We start from the raw sequence: 16,532 nt of genomic DNA on the forward strand, positions 1-16,532 counted from the left end.
CCAATCACAAGGCAACAACTCAGTGCATTTAGGCATATAGATGTGGTGACAACGACTTGCTGAAGTTCAAACCGAGCATCAGAATGGGGAAGAAAGGGGATTTAAGTGACTTTGAATGTGGCATGGTTGTTGGTACCAGACGGGCTTGTCTGAGTACTTAAAAAAATGCTGATCTAACACATTTTGTGCATACAACCATCTCTAGGATTTATAGAGAATGGTTCGAAAAAGAGAAAATATACAGTGAGCAGCAGTTTTGTGGACAAAAATGCCTTGTTGATGTCAGAGATCAGAGGGAAATGGGCAGATTGGTTTGAGATGATAGAAAGGCAACAGTAACTCAAATAATCACTCGTTACAACCAGGGTATGCAACACACCATCTCTGAATGCACAACACCTAGAACCTTGAAGTAGATGGGCTACAGCAGCAGAAGACCACACCAAGTAGCAAGGTGTACCTAATAAAGTGAATGGTGAGTGTATTTGTATAGAGGTTGTTTTGAACACAATTGATACAATGTTGAGCAGCTTCTTTGTTCCTTGGTATTAAAATGTTAACTAACTTTTCAGTTTACTGAATTATATCTCTTTTCAGCCACATCATTCCCAAAAGCACATTTTCATCAAGGATTGGATTTTATCATCTGCATGGGGAAATTGCCTAATACACTGGTGCAAAGGGTTGGCAATTTCTAATATTTTCATTACCCTTTGACTTAAAAAAACACAAAAAAGCCACAATGTTTATAACATAATATTTTAAAATGTGGGTTTTTTGTCATTTACATATAATTTTGTTTCATTCATTATATGTAAATGAGTGTGCCTAGGTTGTCTTTTTTTTTGCAAAATACTTACTTGTAGTTGATTCTTCTGTAGTAGTTATCTTTCTTGTAGTTGATGTTTCTGGTCTGCTGGTAACTTCTGCAGTGCAATTTAAATAAGATGTTTATACATAACCAAATATTTCATGCAAAAGGCAGTTTTGATTAACATTATTTTTTGACTGCCTTGAGAATCAGTAAGGCTCTTCATTTGGCTATTCTAATATTTTAAGCCTTCCTTGTCTCCACCCACTGGAATACTTAGCTTTTACCAATTACTGGCTCCCTTCATGTTTTCCTTCTGGGTCCTGGGTCCCTCTGGGATCTGAGTGTTAGCAGTGACTACTAAGTTCTAGCAGTGAGCACAGCTCAGGCCTGACAGTAGAATCTGGAGTGAGCCCAGAGTTCAATAACCTAAATATTCTAGCAAAGTTTTTAACATTTCTAAATCTGAAAGTAGGTGGAGACAATCTTAATATTAAGGTTTAAGTCTGCTTTACATTTTCTCAGGCATGTGCTGTTGAGTTCCTACATCCTTATACCTAATAACATACACTCACCTGTCACTTTATTAGGTACACCTGTTCAATTGTTTGGTAACATAAATTGCTAATAAGCCAATTACATGGCAACAATTCAGTGTATTTAGGAATGTAGATATGGTGAAGAGGACTTGGAGCAGTTCAAACTGAGCATCAGAATGGGGAAGAAAGGGGGAAAAACTGCTGATCTACTGGAATTTTCACATACAACCATCTCTAGTGTTTACAGAGAATGGTCCAAAAAAGAGGAAATATCCAGTGAGCGTCAGTTGTGTGGACGAAAATGCTTGTTGATGTCAGATCTCAGAGGAGAATGGACAGACTGGTTGCTGCAACATTCAGATGGTTGGGTCAGAGTTTGGTGTAAATAACATGAAAGCATGGATCCATCCTGCCTTGTATCAACGGTTCAGCCTAGTGGTGTAATTGTGTGGGGGAAATTTTCTTGGCTCTAGCAAGGTGTACCGAATAAAGTGGCTGGTGAGTGTATATAAATGTAGATAATCTTTGGGTGTTATTTGCTGAAGCCCAACATTCTCTTACCTGTAGTTTTTGTTCCAGTTGAGGCAGTTGAAGACGTAGTAACTGGAGCTGTGGGTGTATGAGGTGTAGGAGTTGTGATAGTTGAAGTTGTGGTAGAAGGAGATGTTCCAGTATGAGGGGTGGTGACTTCAATTGTAGTTGTAGGTGTAACAGGAGCTGTGATGGTTGAAGTTGTGGTAGTAGCAGATGTACCAATATAAGAGGTGGTGACCTCAATTGTATTTTTAGGTGTAGTAGGAGTTTTGATAGATGAAGCTGTGGTACTAGGAGATGTACCTGTATGAGGGGTGGTGATTTCAATTGTAGTTGTAGATGTAACAGGAGTTGTGATGGTTGCAGTTGTGGTACTAGTAGGAGTTGTAACAGTATGAGGGGTGGTGACTAGAGTTGTCGTTTTAGGTGTAGTAGGAGCTGTGATAGTTGAAGTTGTGGTAGCAGGCGATGTATCAGTATGAGGGGTAGTGACTTCAATTGTAGTTGTAGATGTAGCAGAAGTTGTGATGGTTGAAGTTGTGGTAGTAGGAGATGTACCAGTATGAGAGGCGGTAACTTCGACTGTAGTTGTAGGTGTAGCAGGAGTTGTTATGGTTGAAGTTGTGGTACTAGTGGGAGTTGTACCAGTATGAGGGGTGGTGACTTCAATTGTAGTTGTAGGTGTATCAGGAGTTGTGATAGATGAAGCTGTGGTAGAAGGAGATGCAACAGTATGAGGGGTGGTGACTAGAGTTGTAGTTTTATGTGTAGTAGGAGTTGTGATAGTTGAGGTTGTGGTAGGAGATGTACCAGTATGAGAGGTGGTGACTTCAATTGTAGTTGTAGGTGTAGCAGGAGTTGTGATGGTTGACGTTGTAGTAGAAGGAGATGTACCAGTATAAGGGGTGGTGATTTCAATTGTAGTTGTAGGTGTAGCAGGAGTTGGGATGGTTGAAGTTGTGGTAGTAGGAGATGTACCAGTATGAGAGGTGGTGACCTCAATTGTAGTTTTAGGTGTAGTAGGAGTTGTGATAGATGAAGTTGTGGTAGTAGGAGATGTACCAGTGTGAGGGGTGGTGACTTCAATTGTAGTTGTAGGTGTAGCAGGAGTTGGGATGGTTGAAGTTGTGGTAGTAGGAGATGTACCAGTATGAGAGGTGGTGACCTCAATTGTAGATTTAGGTGTAGTAGGAGTTGTGATAGATGAAGTTGTGGTAGTAGGAGATGTACCAGTATGAGAGGTGGTGACTTCAATTGTAGTTGTAGGTGTAGCAGGAGTTTTGATGCTTGATGTTGTGGTAGTAGGAGATGTACCAGTATGAGGGGTGGTGACCTCAATTGTAGTCATACGTGTAGTAGGAGTTGTGATGGTTGAAGCTGTGGCAGCGGGAGATGTTCCAGTATGAGGGGTGGTGACTTCAATGGTAGTTGTAGGTGTAGCAGGACGTGTGATGGTTGAAGTTGTGGTAGTAGGGGATGCACCAGTATGAGGGGTGGTGACTTCAATTGCAGCTGTTGGTGTAGCAGGAGTTGTGATGGTTGAAGTTGTGGTAGTAGGAGATGTACCAGTATGAGAGGTGGTGACTTTGACTGTAGTTGTAGGTGTAGCAGGAGTTGTGATGGTTGGGGTTGTGGTAGTATAAGATGTAAGAGTATGAGGGGTGGTGACTAGAGTTGTAGTTTTAGGTGTAGTAGGACTTGTGATGGTTGAAGTTGAGGTAGTAGGAGATGTACCAGTATGAGGGGTGTTGACTTCAATTGTAGTTGTAGGTGTAGCAGGAGTTGTGATGGTTGCAGTTGTGGTAGTAGTAGGAGTTGTAGCAGTATGAGGGGTGGTGACTAGAGTTGTAGTTTTAGGTGTAGTAGGAGTTGTGATAGTTGAAGTTGTGGTAGGAGATGTACCAGTATGAGAGGTGGTGACTTCAATTGGAGTTGTAGGTGTAGCAGGAGTTGTGATGGTTGAAGTTGTGGTAGTAGGAGATGTATCAGTATGATGGGTGGTGACTTCAATAGTAGTTGTAGGTGTAGCAGGAGTTGGGATGGTTGAAGTTGTGGTAGTAGTAGGAGTTGTAACAGTAGGATGGGTGGTGACTAGAGTTGTAGTTTTAGGTGTAGTAGGAGTTGTGATTGTTGAAGTTGTGGTAGTAGGAGATGTACCAGTATGAGAGGTGGTGACCTCAGGTGTAGTTTTAGGTGTAGTAGGAGTTGGGATAGTTGATGTTGTGGTAGTAGGAGATGTACCAGTATGAAGGGTTGTGACTTCAATTGTAGTTGTAGGTGTAGCAGGAGTTGGGGTGGTTGAAGTTGTGGTAGTAGGAGATGTACCAGTATGAGAGCTGGTGACCTCAATTGTAGTTTTAGGTGAAGTAGGAGTTGTGATAGTTAAAGCTGTGGTAGAAGGAGATGTACCAGTATGAGGGGTGGTGACTTCAATTGTAGTTGTAGGTGAATCAGGAGTTGTGATGGTTGAAGTTGTGGTAGTACTAGGAGTTGTAACAGTATGAGGGCTGGTAACTAGAGTTGTAGTTTTAGGTGTAGTAGGAGTTGTGATGGTTGAAGCTGTGGTAGCAGGAGATGTTCCAGTATGAGGGGTGGTGACTTCAATTTTAGTTGTAGGTGTAGCAGGAGTTGTGATAGTTGAAGTTGTAGTAGTAGGAGATGCACCAGTATGAGGGGTGGTGACTTCAATTGCAGCTGTTGGTGTAGCAGGAGTTGTGATGGCTGAAGTTGTGGTAGTAGGAGATGTACCAGTATGAAAGGTGGTGACTTCGACTGTAGTTTTAGGTGTAGTAGGAGTTGTGATAGCTGAAGTTGTGGTAGTAGGAGATGTACCAGTGTGAGGGGTGGTGACTTCAATTGTAGGTGTAGCAGGAGTTGGGATGGTTGAAGTTGTGGTAGTAGGATATGTACCAGTATGAGAGGTGGTGACCTCAATTGTAGTTTTAGGTGTAGTAGGAGTTGTGATAGTTGAAGTTGCAGTAGTAGGAGATGTACCAGTATGAGGGGTGGTGATTTCAATTGTAGTTGTAGGTGAAGCAGGAGTTGTGATGGTTGAAGTTGTGGTAGTAGTAGGAGTCGTAACAGTATGAGGGGTGGTAACTAGAGTTGTAGTTTTAGGTGTAGTAGGAGTTGTGATGGATGAAGTTGTGGTAGCAGGAGATGTTCCAGTATGAGGGGTGGTGACTTCAATTGTAGCTGTAGGTGTAGCAGGAGTTGTGATGGTTGAAGTTGTGGTAGTAGTAGGAGTTGTAGCAGTATGAGGGGTGGTGACTTCAATTGCAGCTGTTGGTGTAGCAGGAGTTGTGATGGCTGAAGTTGTGGTAGTAGAAGATGTACCAGTATGAGAGGTGGTGACTTCGACTGTAGTTGTAGGTGTAGCAGGAGTCGTAATGGTTGAGGTTGTGGAAGTAGAAGTTGTAACAGTATGAGGGGTGGTGACTAGAGTTGTAGTTTTAGGTGTAGTAGGACTTGTGATGGTTGAAGTTGTGGTAGTAGTAGGAGTTGTAACAGTGTGAGGGGTGGTGACTTCAATAGTAGTTATACGTGTAGTAGGAGTTGTGATGGTTGAAGCTGTTTTAGTAGGAGATGTACCAGTATGAGGGGTGGTGACTTCAATTTTAGTTGCAGGTGTAGCAGGAGTTGTGATGGTTGCAGTTGTGGTAGTAGTAGGAGTTGTAACAGTATGAGGGGTGGTGACTAGAGTTGTAGATTTAGGTGTAGTAGGAGTTGTGATAGTTGAGGTTGTGGTAGTAGGAGATGTACCAGTATGAGGGGTGGTGACTTCAATTGTAGTTGTAGGTGTAGCAGGAGTTGGGATGGTTGAAGTTGTGGTAGTAGTAGGAGTTGTAACAGTATGAGGGGTGGTGACTAGAGTTGTAGATTTAGGTGTAGTAGGAGTTGTGATAGTTGAGGTTGTGGTAGTAGAAGATGTACCAGTATGAGGGGTAGTAACTTCAATTGTAGTTATAGGTGTAACAGGAGTTGTGATGGTTGAAGTTGTGGTAGTAGGAGATGTACCAGTATGAGAGGTGGTGACCTCAGGTGTAGTTATAGGTGTAGTAGGAGTTGTGATAGTTGAAATTGTGGTAGTAGATGTACCAGTATGAAGGGTGGTGACTTCAATTGTAGTTGTAGGTGTAGTAGGAGTTGTGATAGTTGAGGTTGTGGTAGTAGGAGTTGTAACAGTATGAGGGGTGGTGACTAGAGTTGTAGATTTAGGTGTAGTAGGAGTTGTGATAGTTGAGGTTGTGGTAGTAGAAGATGTACCAGTATGAGGGGTAGTAACTTCAATTGTAGTTGTAGGTGTAACAGGAGTTGTGATGGTTGAAGTTGTGGTAGTAGTAGGAGTTGTAGCAGTATGAGGGGTGGTGACTAGAGTTGTAGTCTTAGGTGTAGTAGGAGTTGTGATAGTTGAAGCTGTGGTAGTAGGAGATGTACCAGTATGAGGGGTGGTGACTTCAATTGTAGTAGTAGTTGTAGCAGGAGTTGTGATGGTTGAAGTTGTGGTAGTAGTAGGAGTTGTAACAGTATGAGGGGTGGTGACTAGAGTTGTAGATTTAGGTGTAGTAGGAGTTGTGATAGTTGAGGTTGTGGTAGTAGAAGATGTACCAGTATGAGGGGTAGTAACTTCAATTGTAGTTGTAGGTGTAACAGGAGTTGTGATGGTTGAAGTTGTGGTAGTAGGAGATGTACCAGTATGAGAGGTGGTGACCTCAGGTGTAGTTTTAGGTGTAGTAGGAGTTGTGATAGTTGAAATTGTGGTAGTAGATGTACCAGTATGAAGGGTGGTGACTTCAATTGTAGTTGTAGGTGTAGCAGGAGTTGGGATGGTTGAAGTTGTGGTAGTAGTAGGAGTTGTAGCAGTATGAGGGGTGGTGACTGGAGTTGTAGTTTTAGGTGTAGTAGGAGTTGTGATGGTTGAAGTTGTGGTAGTAGGAGATGTACCAGTATGAGGGGTGGTGACTTCAATTGTAGTTGTAGGTGTAGCAGGTGTTGTGATAGTTGAAGTTGTGGTAGTAGATGTACCAGTATGAGATGTGGTGACCTCAGGTGTAGTTTTAGGTGTAGTAGGAGTTGTGATAGTTGAAGTTGTGGTAGGAGATGTACCAGTATGAGAGGTGGTGACTTCAATTGTAGGTGTAGCAGGTGTTGTGATAGTTGAAGTTGTGGTAGTAGTAGGAGTTGTAACAGTATGAGGGGTGGTGACTTCAATTGTAGTTGTAGGTGTATCAGGAGTTGTGATGGTTGAAGTTGTGGTAGTAGTAGGAGTTGTAACAGTATGAGGAGTGGTGACTAGAGTTGTAGTTTTAGGTGTAGTAGGAGTTATGATGGTTGAGGTTGTGGTAGCAGGAGTTGTAACTATATGAGGGGTGGTGACAGGAGTTTTAGTTTTAGGTGTAGCAGGAGTTGTGATGGTTGAAGTTCTGGTTGTAGGAGATGTACCAGTATGAGGGGTGGTGACTGGAGTTGTAGTTTTAGGTGTAGCAGGAGTTGTGATGGTTGAAGTTGTGGTAGTAGGAGTTGCAACAGTATGAGGGGTGGTGACGGGAGTTTTAGTTGTAGGTGTAGCAGGAGTTGTGATGGTTGATGTTGTGCTAGTAGGAGATGTAACAGTATGATGGGTGGTGGCTGGAGTTGTAGTTGTAGGTGTAGCAGGAGTTGTGGTAGTAGGCTTTGTAGTAGATGGAGTCGTAATTGCTGAAGCCGTGGTTTTTACACATTCATAATCACAGCAATCCACTCGGATTTCATAGTTGTAACATTTCTGCCAAAGGCTGTCATCTGGCTTCTGCTCACTGTTCTGGCAGATAAAACCACTAGATACATTGCAGTGAACAGTCTGCTTCAAATCCTTCAAGGGGACATCAGGGGCATTAACTGCTCTGCACTGAATCTGCTCAGGCGCACTGCAGAGTTTGTAATGTTTTCTTATCTCATCATAGGTTTCATAATCACCACTGTTCAGACCATCTCCTGGCTGACTGATGTCAAACCACTGACTCCATTGGCATACTTTTTCATAGACACAAGCTGTACAAAACAAAACACAAGGAGAACAGGAGATATTTACAGAATAGTAAGGTTTCACATAAGGGTGCACATGAGGGATGCTTGCTGCCATAAGTACAAAGTAGGAAATATATTTTAGGCCTATCAATGGCATGCTTATAGAGAAGCTTGGGAAGCAGGACCTTGTGGACCCAACCAACCTTTTACATGGAGAGACCTGCACATAACTTCAGGAGCCTATCCCTTTGGATGTACTGACCATTTTGTCAAGGTGACAGGTACATCCATTGGACTATGTATGTTTTCTTCATATGCTTAGTGCGTATTGCTCACATTTGTGAGGGGTATTCTCTGCAGGATTCATGAAATTATAATTCATGGTGATATTCTTTGGTTGGTATTATCATATACTAAACATGCTTTTGAAATAACAACTTACTTGTTGAAGAGTACGGTGTTGTTGTGGTCAGAGGTGTTGTAACCACTGAAAACAAAACATGAAAGAAATACAATTACCTAATATGACCAAATTCATATTTCAAATCAGCAGCATGCTATAAATAAATTACACTGGACCTTAGTACAATGAGTAAAGCATGAGGGGGTTATTTACTAAAACTGGAGAGTGCAAAATCTGATGCAGCTCTGCACAGAAACCAATCAGCTTCCAAGTTTTATTGTCAAAGCTGAAGCTAGAAGCTGACTGACTACCATGCACAGCTACACCAGAATCTGAGTGCACCAGTTTTAGTAAATCTCCCACCATAGTATACCAGAGCAGACAATACCTACAAGGCAACAAATCAATCTCCGATAATTTACAGGCAGTACATAAATCAGCGTTCAGGCACTATGATAAAAAGATATAAAAATAAAATAGAAAAAAATAAGAATGATCAAAATAAGAAAGTATATAAATGTACAACCTTATACAATGTAGTTTCTAGTGCCATCACGCAACTGTTGTACCATAAAAATAGGATATTATCAGTAGAGTCAGGCTGGTTGGGAGGATATAGAACAATTGCACCCCTTAAAGCCTGAAACATGCACAGCAAACAAGTCTTTACTAAAAGCCTGTACTGTGCCATTAATGTTAAATGAAATAAAAAAAAAAGAAAATAACACAAAACTATGAAAAGAGAAAAGGTGGGAAAGGAAAGAAAGAAGGAAGAGTAAAGTGACAAAAAGAATTGCCTGTCTCTGCACCCTCTGATAATAGCTTTCAGCACAGATATCTTAACAAGATAGGTCTAGACATGGAAATCCACACTAAGCTGCCCCCCACCCAAGATACCATAATTCCCATACTTTGTTGTGCTGTTCAAGTGTATCAAGCAAGCATGCCATGAGATTCTCCATCAGTTTATCAGTTTTTCTAGCATGCAGTGCTAGGAGGGATGGAGGTTCTTTTTTTTCCAATTAAGTGCCACTTGACATCTAGCTATGGTAAGTATACATCCACTCCTTTTATTCACATTTAGTCTCCTTTTACATAATCAAAGGGTGACAATGATACTGAAAGCCAGCAGCTTTTTCCTGATCATATTCAGCCAGTTTATTGCAATACATTGGGAAACATATCCTCTTACTGCCCCCAGTGCCTAAATGATAATAGGATGAGAGGACTGTACTATGTACTATGTACAAGAGCATGATTGGATCACAGTGCTGGAATGCCCACTTTCAGGGTGCTTTCTGATGTACAAAGGTAGATGGGAAGTTAATAGTTAGATTTTATTAGCAATAGCTAAAACAATTCATTTCAGAATTTAAAAAGTACATAACTGGATAAAATAATGTTCTTTTATAATTTTCTATGGTTAATCTTTAATAAGATTCTAATTTCATAATATGAGTGAATATTGTCTATCTGGTGATCTAAGATTCCCTTTGCTTACCTGTCTGTAATAAAGCAGAGGTTTTCCCAAATACACCCACTGCCGGCTTCCTGCAGTTTCCTACATGCAGAAAGCCTCACTAAGCCTAAAAACTAAAACGTTTTTCACTGCCACCAATCACATTCAAACCTGTCATGGAAATTATAATCTGTTTGAAGATTCAACAAGCCAAGAGCCGAGATTGCACAGCTCAGACGTCACATGTTAGGATCTGTGTGACATATGGTTACAGTAGAACTTACAACTCAGATTAACATACGCTTAGTTTACCTTCTGGGGTAACCATGGCTGTTCTTTAGGCGAATTGCATTGGCGGTTTACTGTTATTTGTGGTTTATAAGAGAATGACATAAAAACAGGTTGCAGGGCCCTTACCTGTTGTGATAGTTACAGGAACAGAGGTGACAAGAGTGGTGGATGTGGTTCTAGGTGTTGTGCTTTCACATACTTCAAGGTGAATTGTTTTAGTTCCATGCTCACATGTTGTCAATTTGCAGAGTCCATTGTCCACTGATGTAGTAATATTATAATCTGTACAGAAACATGATGTAAATTTTAAAGAGTGTTTTGTTACAGTTTAAACTACTTTAACATGACCCTTAAATGTTCTGTAATCTTTATTAGGCTAAAGCCATAAAAAACCCATTCTTCTTTGTTCTTATCAGGCTTGATTGATGATGAAGAACAATAATTATTATAGGTTTTGCTAATGGTTATATGACAATCATAAATGCTTATATGCTAATATTAGTATAATAACAGATCCGCTTGCTTCAATGCCTTTGTAGAAGATGTGTTATTACAATGTCCTTGGAAGGCCTTGTTGTACAGACAGTCAGTCTCCTGGTATGGCGCAGTGACACCTTTCAGGTTATGTGTTGCTGATAAGGTGCTCCATAACAAAAAGTAATGTTTCTTCTAATTGGTGGTGTGTAGTTTGGGCAAATTCTTAATGAGCTAACATGTATGATGTCTTAGAAGATCATACATGGCAAATGTCCAACACTTGACATGACGAAATCAGATCCTAGGTTAACACTTCAATTTTGAGGATCTTCAGGGCCTCATGCATTTCTCAACCTTCTAATCTTTATTTTTTTCTTTGCAACTTTTTTCTTCTAAATAAACTTTCAAAACCTTTCAGGCTCCATGCACACTGGGCATCTTAATAACGCTGTTAATGTTAGCTGTGTAAAGTCACATTAAAAACTAATTTTTCAGCATTTTTGTATTAGCGTTTAGCGTCGTTTTTTTCACGTTTGCATTTTTTAGAGGTTTTTTTGGTAACAAAAAGTCCAAAAATGCTGGTTTGCCATGATTTACCGCTTTTTGCAGCATTTTTCAGCGTTAAAGCATTTTTACAACTAAAAAACACGTCTAGAAACCCACTAGGGCTGGGCTTTTTTTCCAGCCAAAAAACGTCCTTGCCACAAAATGTTGATTGCAGACTATGTGTGCATGGACACATAGGATAACATGCTGGGGAGTTTACTGGCTACAGAAAAAAAACGCCAAAAGCCAAAAACAGCATCTGTAAAAACGTCCAGTGTGCATGAGGACTCATTGAGAACAGAGCTTTGTTGGTTTCCCTTATCATCAAAATAATAACATCACCTTTTCTATGGGAATTGGAACTTATGTTCAGTTTAAGTTTTTCGCTTATGTTAATTTAATTTTCATCAGAAAATTTGAAAGATTACATTTGGATCTTTCAAATTCACCAACTGCAGACAGCAGATGAACACTCTATTAAGTACTTTACACTTGCTGATCTATTGTCTTACTATACCATAAACAACCCATACATTAATCTCCTGCTGTTCGGCTTTGTTCACAATGCAGGCAAAGCTGAGGAGGGACACCCTACATCTGTATTTAACCACTTGCCCTCCTAAGGATTTACCCCCCTTCCTGACCAGGCCATTTTTGCATTACGGCGTTACTTTAACTGAAAATTGCACGGTCATGCAATGCTGCACCCAGAGGAAATGTCCTTTTTTTTCTCACAGATAGAGCTTTCTTTCCATGGTATTTGATTTGTATGTTTTTTTTTTGCACTTTAAAAAAAAAACTGACAATTTTGAGAGAAAAAAAATTATTTTTGACTTTTTGCTATTAAACATGTCCAGTAAAAAAATTTAAAAAATCTAATTTTGTCTTAAAGTTAGGCCAAAATGTATTCTGCTACATGTCTTTGCTAAAACTAATCCCAATATGCGTAAATTAATTAGTTTATGTGAAAGGTATAGCGTTTACAAATGGCTGTATAGATACTGGAATTTGTATAGATCAGCGACTTATAGCGGGACTGCGGCAGACATTCTGACACTGGGGGAAACTGATTTGGTGTCACTGACATCCCCAGTGAAAGCAATACAGTGATCAGTGCTAATAAAAAGCACTGACACTGTACTAATGGCACTGGACAGTAAGGGGTTAACATGTGGGGCAATCAAAGGGTTAACTATGTGCTGTTTTACTACATGGGCCATACAAAGCAGATCTGTGTTGTGTATACACAGGTCTCTCAGGGTGCCGGCGAATAATTATCGGCCAGGACCCAGTGATTGACAGCCGAGGCCATGAATGGCGGCACAGGCACCCCCTATGCGGGACTGCAAAGCCATGTGTATATAATTTTGCGCACCCATGCCACCCTGTAGCAGTATTTCTGCTTTAGGGAGCGGCATGGAACCGGTTAACTAACATTGGGGTTTATTTACTAAAGCTGGAGAGGGCAAAATCAGTTCATTTCTGCATAGAAACCAATCAGCTTCTAACCTCAGCTTGTTCAATTAAGCTTTGGCAACAAAACCTGGAACTTTTTCAGAGAGAGAACATGAAAAAGGTAAGAAAGCCAAACTGCACTTTTGTGTTAGAAATTCATCACTTGAATATAAGATTTAATGGATGGACTCTTTATTGTTTGTTCGTTTGTAAATAAAAAGTGACTTTACACCAATATACTCTAGACCAGTGTTTCTCAACCTTTTTTTAGTCAAGGCACCCCTTAAATTTATGCATTTATCTTAAGGCAACCCCTTTTAAAATGTAAAAAAGTAAACTAATCGTTTTACATAATTCTGCAACATGCATACACTTAGGACAGCCAACACTGGTGGTGCCATATTCTTCCAAAACAAATATATTTTTGCACATTAGTACTGATTAATGTTTATCTCCCTCACTCAGCTAAAGTGACCCCAGTGCTGGTGGAGAGGGGCAGGAGAGGGGCAAACAAGATGCTATGCACATGCCCGGTGTCCTCCTTATGAACTAATGATGGTACGAATTGTCAGGACACCAGCAGCTAGAAGGTTGTAATGATATACAATGAAAAATTGTGGCTTTCTGTAACTAAAAGGGAGGATTGATCCATCTGCTGGCTTTTATACAATTTTTGGACAATTTTTAGGTATTTTGCCAAGGCACCCCTGAAGAAATCTGAAGGCACCTCAGAGTGCCTGGGTACCCTGGTTGAAAATGGCTGCTCTAGATTCCCTTTCATTTTCTGAATTAGATTTCCCTTATCTGCTCCTCAGACTTACATACTTGATAAAGATGTAAAGCGTATTTGCTGCATTATATTAATTACTCTAAAAATACTACAGTATAACGTTACATGTATGTTATACTCTATCAATTAAAGGTTGATACAAAAATTACCTGTTACAGTGCAGTCGATTTTTCCTGGTTGGCATACACTAAAAAAAGAAAAAAAAAAATTTTATTATGGAAAATAACTGACATCCAGATTACCGTATATACATCAAGCTGGATTAACCTTTAAAGGACACCTGCACTGAGATATGTAGACTACCATGTTTCATCTCTCCTGAATAATCTAGTAGTCTGACTGTCATGCTACTCTATTGACTCCTTAGTCACTGACTCAGAACACGTTGATACAATAGATCTGAATGTTTGTTCCAGGGAAGTGACCTATGGTATTTAAGCAAGAGATAGCCATGCAGCTAACTTTTTCAGGAGGTCAGCAATGGCAGCATCGAGTGGCACGTGTGTTTTATATTATTTAAGGTATGACACTATGTCGAGTTTTTTTCTTTTTGAGGTGTGCGAATATCAGGATTTGCGGGTATTAAGAAGGTTTTGGTGGTGAAAGAAGAAGAAAAAGTTTAAGTTTTTGTGTTACACTTGTGAGGATTATTTTTTTGGATTTTTGTTTTTATTTTGGACACGGTGGGACTTTGGACATAATTTTTTATATAATTTTTTTATATAATTTTTATTATTTTTATATTTTTTAATTTTTTGGTTAATTTTTTTGGTTTTATTTGATTTGATTTGATGTATTTGCTCATAGAAAAGTCACATATACATTGTTTAGCTGGCCTTCAAGGGTGAAGGTAGATCACTTTTCTGGGATATTATAGGTTTAAGTGTTGTGATATAGAAGTATTAATGGCAGCATCCACATTTCTCTCATTACAGGTGTCCTCACACCACACCAGCAGCATAATGTATGTGAGCAATGTTGGCCATCCTTTTCCAACTAAATGATGCTCCTCTGTCCTTGCACCCTATATACAGTATGTATGTTAACGATGGCCAACACAGCCAGTTGATGATCTCAGGGTGAAGGATTATTGTAAGTGAATGCTAAATTTGAAAAACAATGTTTATTCTTGATATTTACCAGTATGAGGCTTTTACTAAGAAAGGTTAGCAAAGCAACAAGCTGAAAGCATTAGTTGATTATCAGTTGTATATTGATCGCTGATCACACAAGTATAATAAAATTTAAGGCACCAGCAATTGACTATGTATGACCACAAACAATATATTTTAGGCATCATACTACAAAAATTGCATTAATGTCATTCTTTCTTTTAGATCCCTATCACATGAACTTTCCTATTGGCAGGCCTGCATGGCCAGTGCAATGCTTTAATCTTCCTTCACTCATTGTATGGGTGAGAGGCTTCTTTGCTTTTAAATGGTCATACTATTTCTTGTGCATAGTCCCATGCTTACAGGAGTGCATGAAGTGCAGGGCAAAGAAAGCATTCTGCCGGCTGTGCAAGGCAGGGAGTGACAGCAAATATATTTTATATTCAACTCCAGCTCTGTTTAATTGCTTAAGGCTGAATTCACACTGACTTGTAGTGAAATGCAGGGGAAATGGATATACATTTCCATCCATTTTATGTGCCCTTTAGCATGTGATGACTTGCACTGATGCACATATAGATATGCATTGATGCGCGTTTTGCTGTGCATTTTAGACATTCATTTTTGGAGAGTGTTCTCAATATATTTGGAGAGCTTTTTGGTAAACAGGGTGTCTAGCACAACAGCCCTAATTATTGTGATTGCACTAGCCCCAGGCCCTTTTTATGATTATCCTTGTAATTCTTTTGCTGGAGGTTGTACAGGATTTTGTGTGCCTGAACATGGGTAACAAATTCATCAACATAAATAAATGCTGCCATGCTGACTAGAAAGCACCTGCTCTGCTCACACTTCTCTTTTCCTCACTGTCCAATCCCCCAAAGATGGCTGCTGGTATGGGTGCTTTAAGGGACAAAATAAATCACAAAGCAATTTTTTTTTGTTTACTTACGTTGTGATTACCTGCTTTTTACATGCGTTGATCTGCATTGTGTTGTGTTAAAAAGTATACATGTTGCATTTTCATGCAATGCAGTGCAACACAAGTCAGTGCAGCATTGTAGTGTGAACAGGACACATAACTAGCAACTGTATTTTAGGGGTCCTAGCATTGACCTTCATTTTACATCTGCGCTAAAACGCAGATCAATGCACTAGTGTGAATTAGCCCTGAAGTCTAGTTAAAGTGGATTTACACTTTAAATTTTAGATACAAAAATGTGCTTTTTAACTTGTCATAATGATGTTTTTCTAAAAATGGATAATTTACAAAACTTAAAAATATAGCCAACTGAAGTAAAAAGTGGTGGATTCATTATGTTCACTTATAATATTTCAAGTCTTCTGCTCCAAACAGGAAAATAAATATTAGCTTAGAAATAGCTCAAACCATGGGGCATCAAAGACATGGGTTTGCATGTATACCACCTCCGTACATGTATAAGTGCACATCTTTCTGTATGTCTACATTATTTTCTAAAATAATATTTGCCAATCAGTACATTTGATCATGCTTAACCAACCTGTAACATTTATAAGTCCTCCTGGTACTGCTCAACAAACTAACAAAGTGCTAGTTGCCAGCCTTCTAGATCCACGGTGGCCCACCTGTAGCATGACAACCTCCAACGCATATACCAATAGCCTTATCCAAACATGCTGGTGAATATGTATAGTTACAGCTTCTTACCATTTGTAACAATCCCGGTAAACAGGCACTTCCTTGCCAACGTCATAGTGAGTATTATTAACATAACAGCCACAATTCTCCTTTGTCACACATATCTTGTTCTCTTCATCAAAAATAGGCTTCTCTGGAGGGCAGGTTGGGTAACAGCCTTAAAACCAATAATATACAAATAGTGAGAGATACAGTAAAGCAAAAAATTTATTTTTCCTAAGTTTTAAGTATGTAATATTGCCTTTAGCAAAGTCCTAAATGATTTCTTAGTGGATTGTAGAGCAGAGAGTTAAAACTCCTTATAATGACCTCAGGAGATATGCAGGCCTTGAAACTCAAGCACAGAGATCTCGCCATTTGAACCCTGAGTGATATAGGAATTTGCCATGTTGTTTAATTCTCCAGCACATTCCAAAATCTAAATA

The 16,532-nt window shown here is 39.7% G+C and overlaps 1 protein-coding gene across 1 annotated transcript in view; it reads right to left on the reverse strand.

Moving 5' to 3' along the window:
• Positions 1 to 16,532, reverse strand: part of LOC149445624 (uncharacterized) — a 114,638-nt gene that overhangs the window by 53,212 nt on the left and 44,894 nt on the right. Inside the window, exons 26-30 of the mRNA XM_089653507.1 lie at positions 16,117 to 16,264; positions 13,461 to 13,498; positions 10,170 to 10,325; positions 8,333 to 8,377; positions 1,912 to 7,914 (exon numbers count right to left, since the gene is read on the reverse strand). Of these exons, the coding sequence (XP_089509633.1) occupies positions 1,912 to 7,914; positions 8,333 to 8,377; positions 10,170 to 10,325; positions 13,461 to 13,498; positions 16,117 to 16,264 (6,390 nt within the window). The remainder of the gene's footprint in view (positions 1 to 1,911; positions 7,915 to 8,332; positions 8,378 to 10,169; positions 10,326 to 13,460; positions 13,499 to 16,116; positions 16,265 to 16,532) is intronic.

The sequence above is a fragment of the Staurois parvus genome, unplaced genomic scaffold (genome assembly GCF_062004578.1).
Source record: "Staurois parvus isolate SC_StPar_1 unplaced genomic scaffold, SC_StPar_1.0 ptg000715l, whole genome shotgun sequence".
Lineage (NCBI taxonomy): Eukaryota > Metazoa > Chordata > Amphibia > Anura > Ranidae > Staurois > Staurois parvus.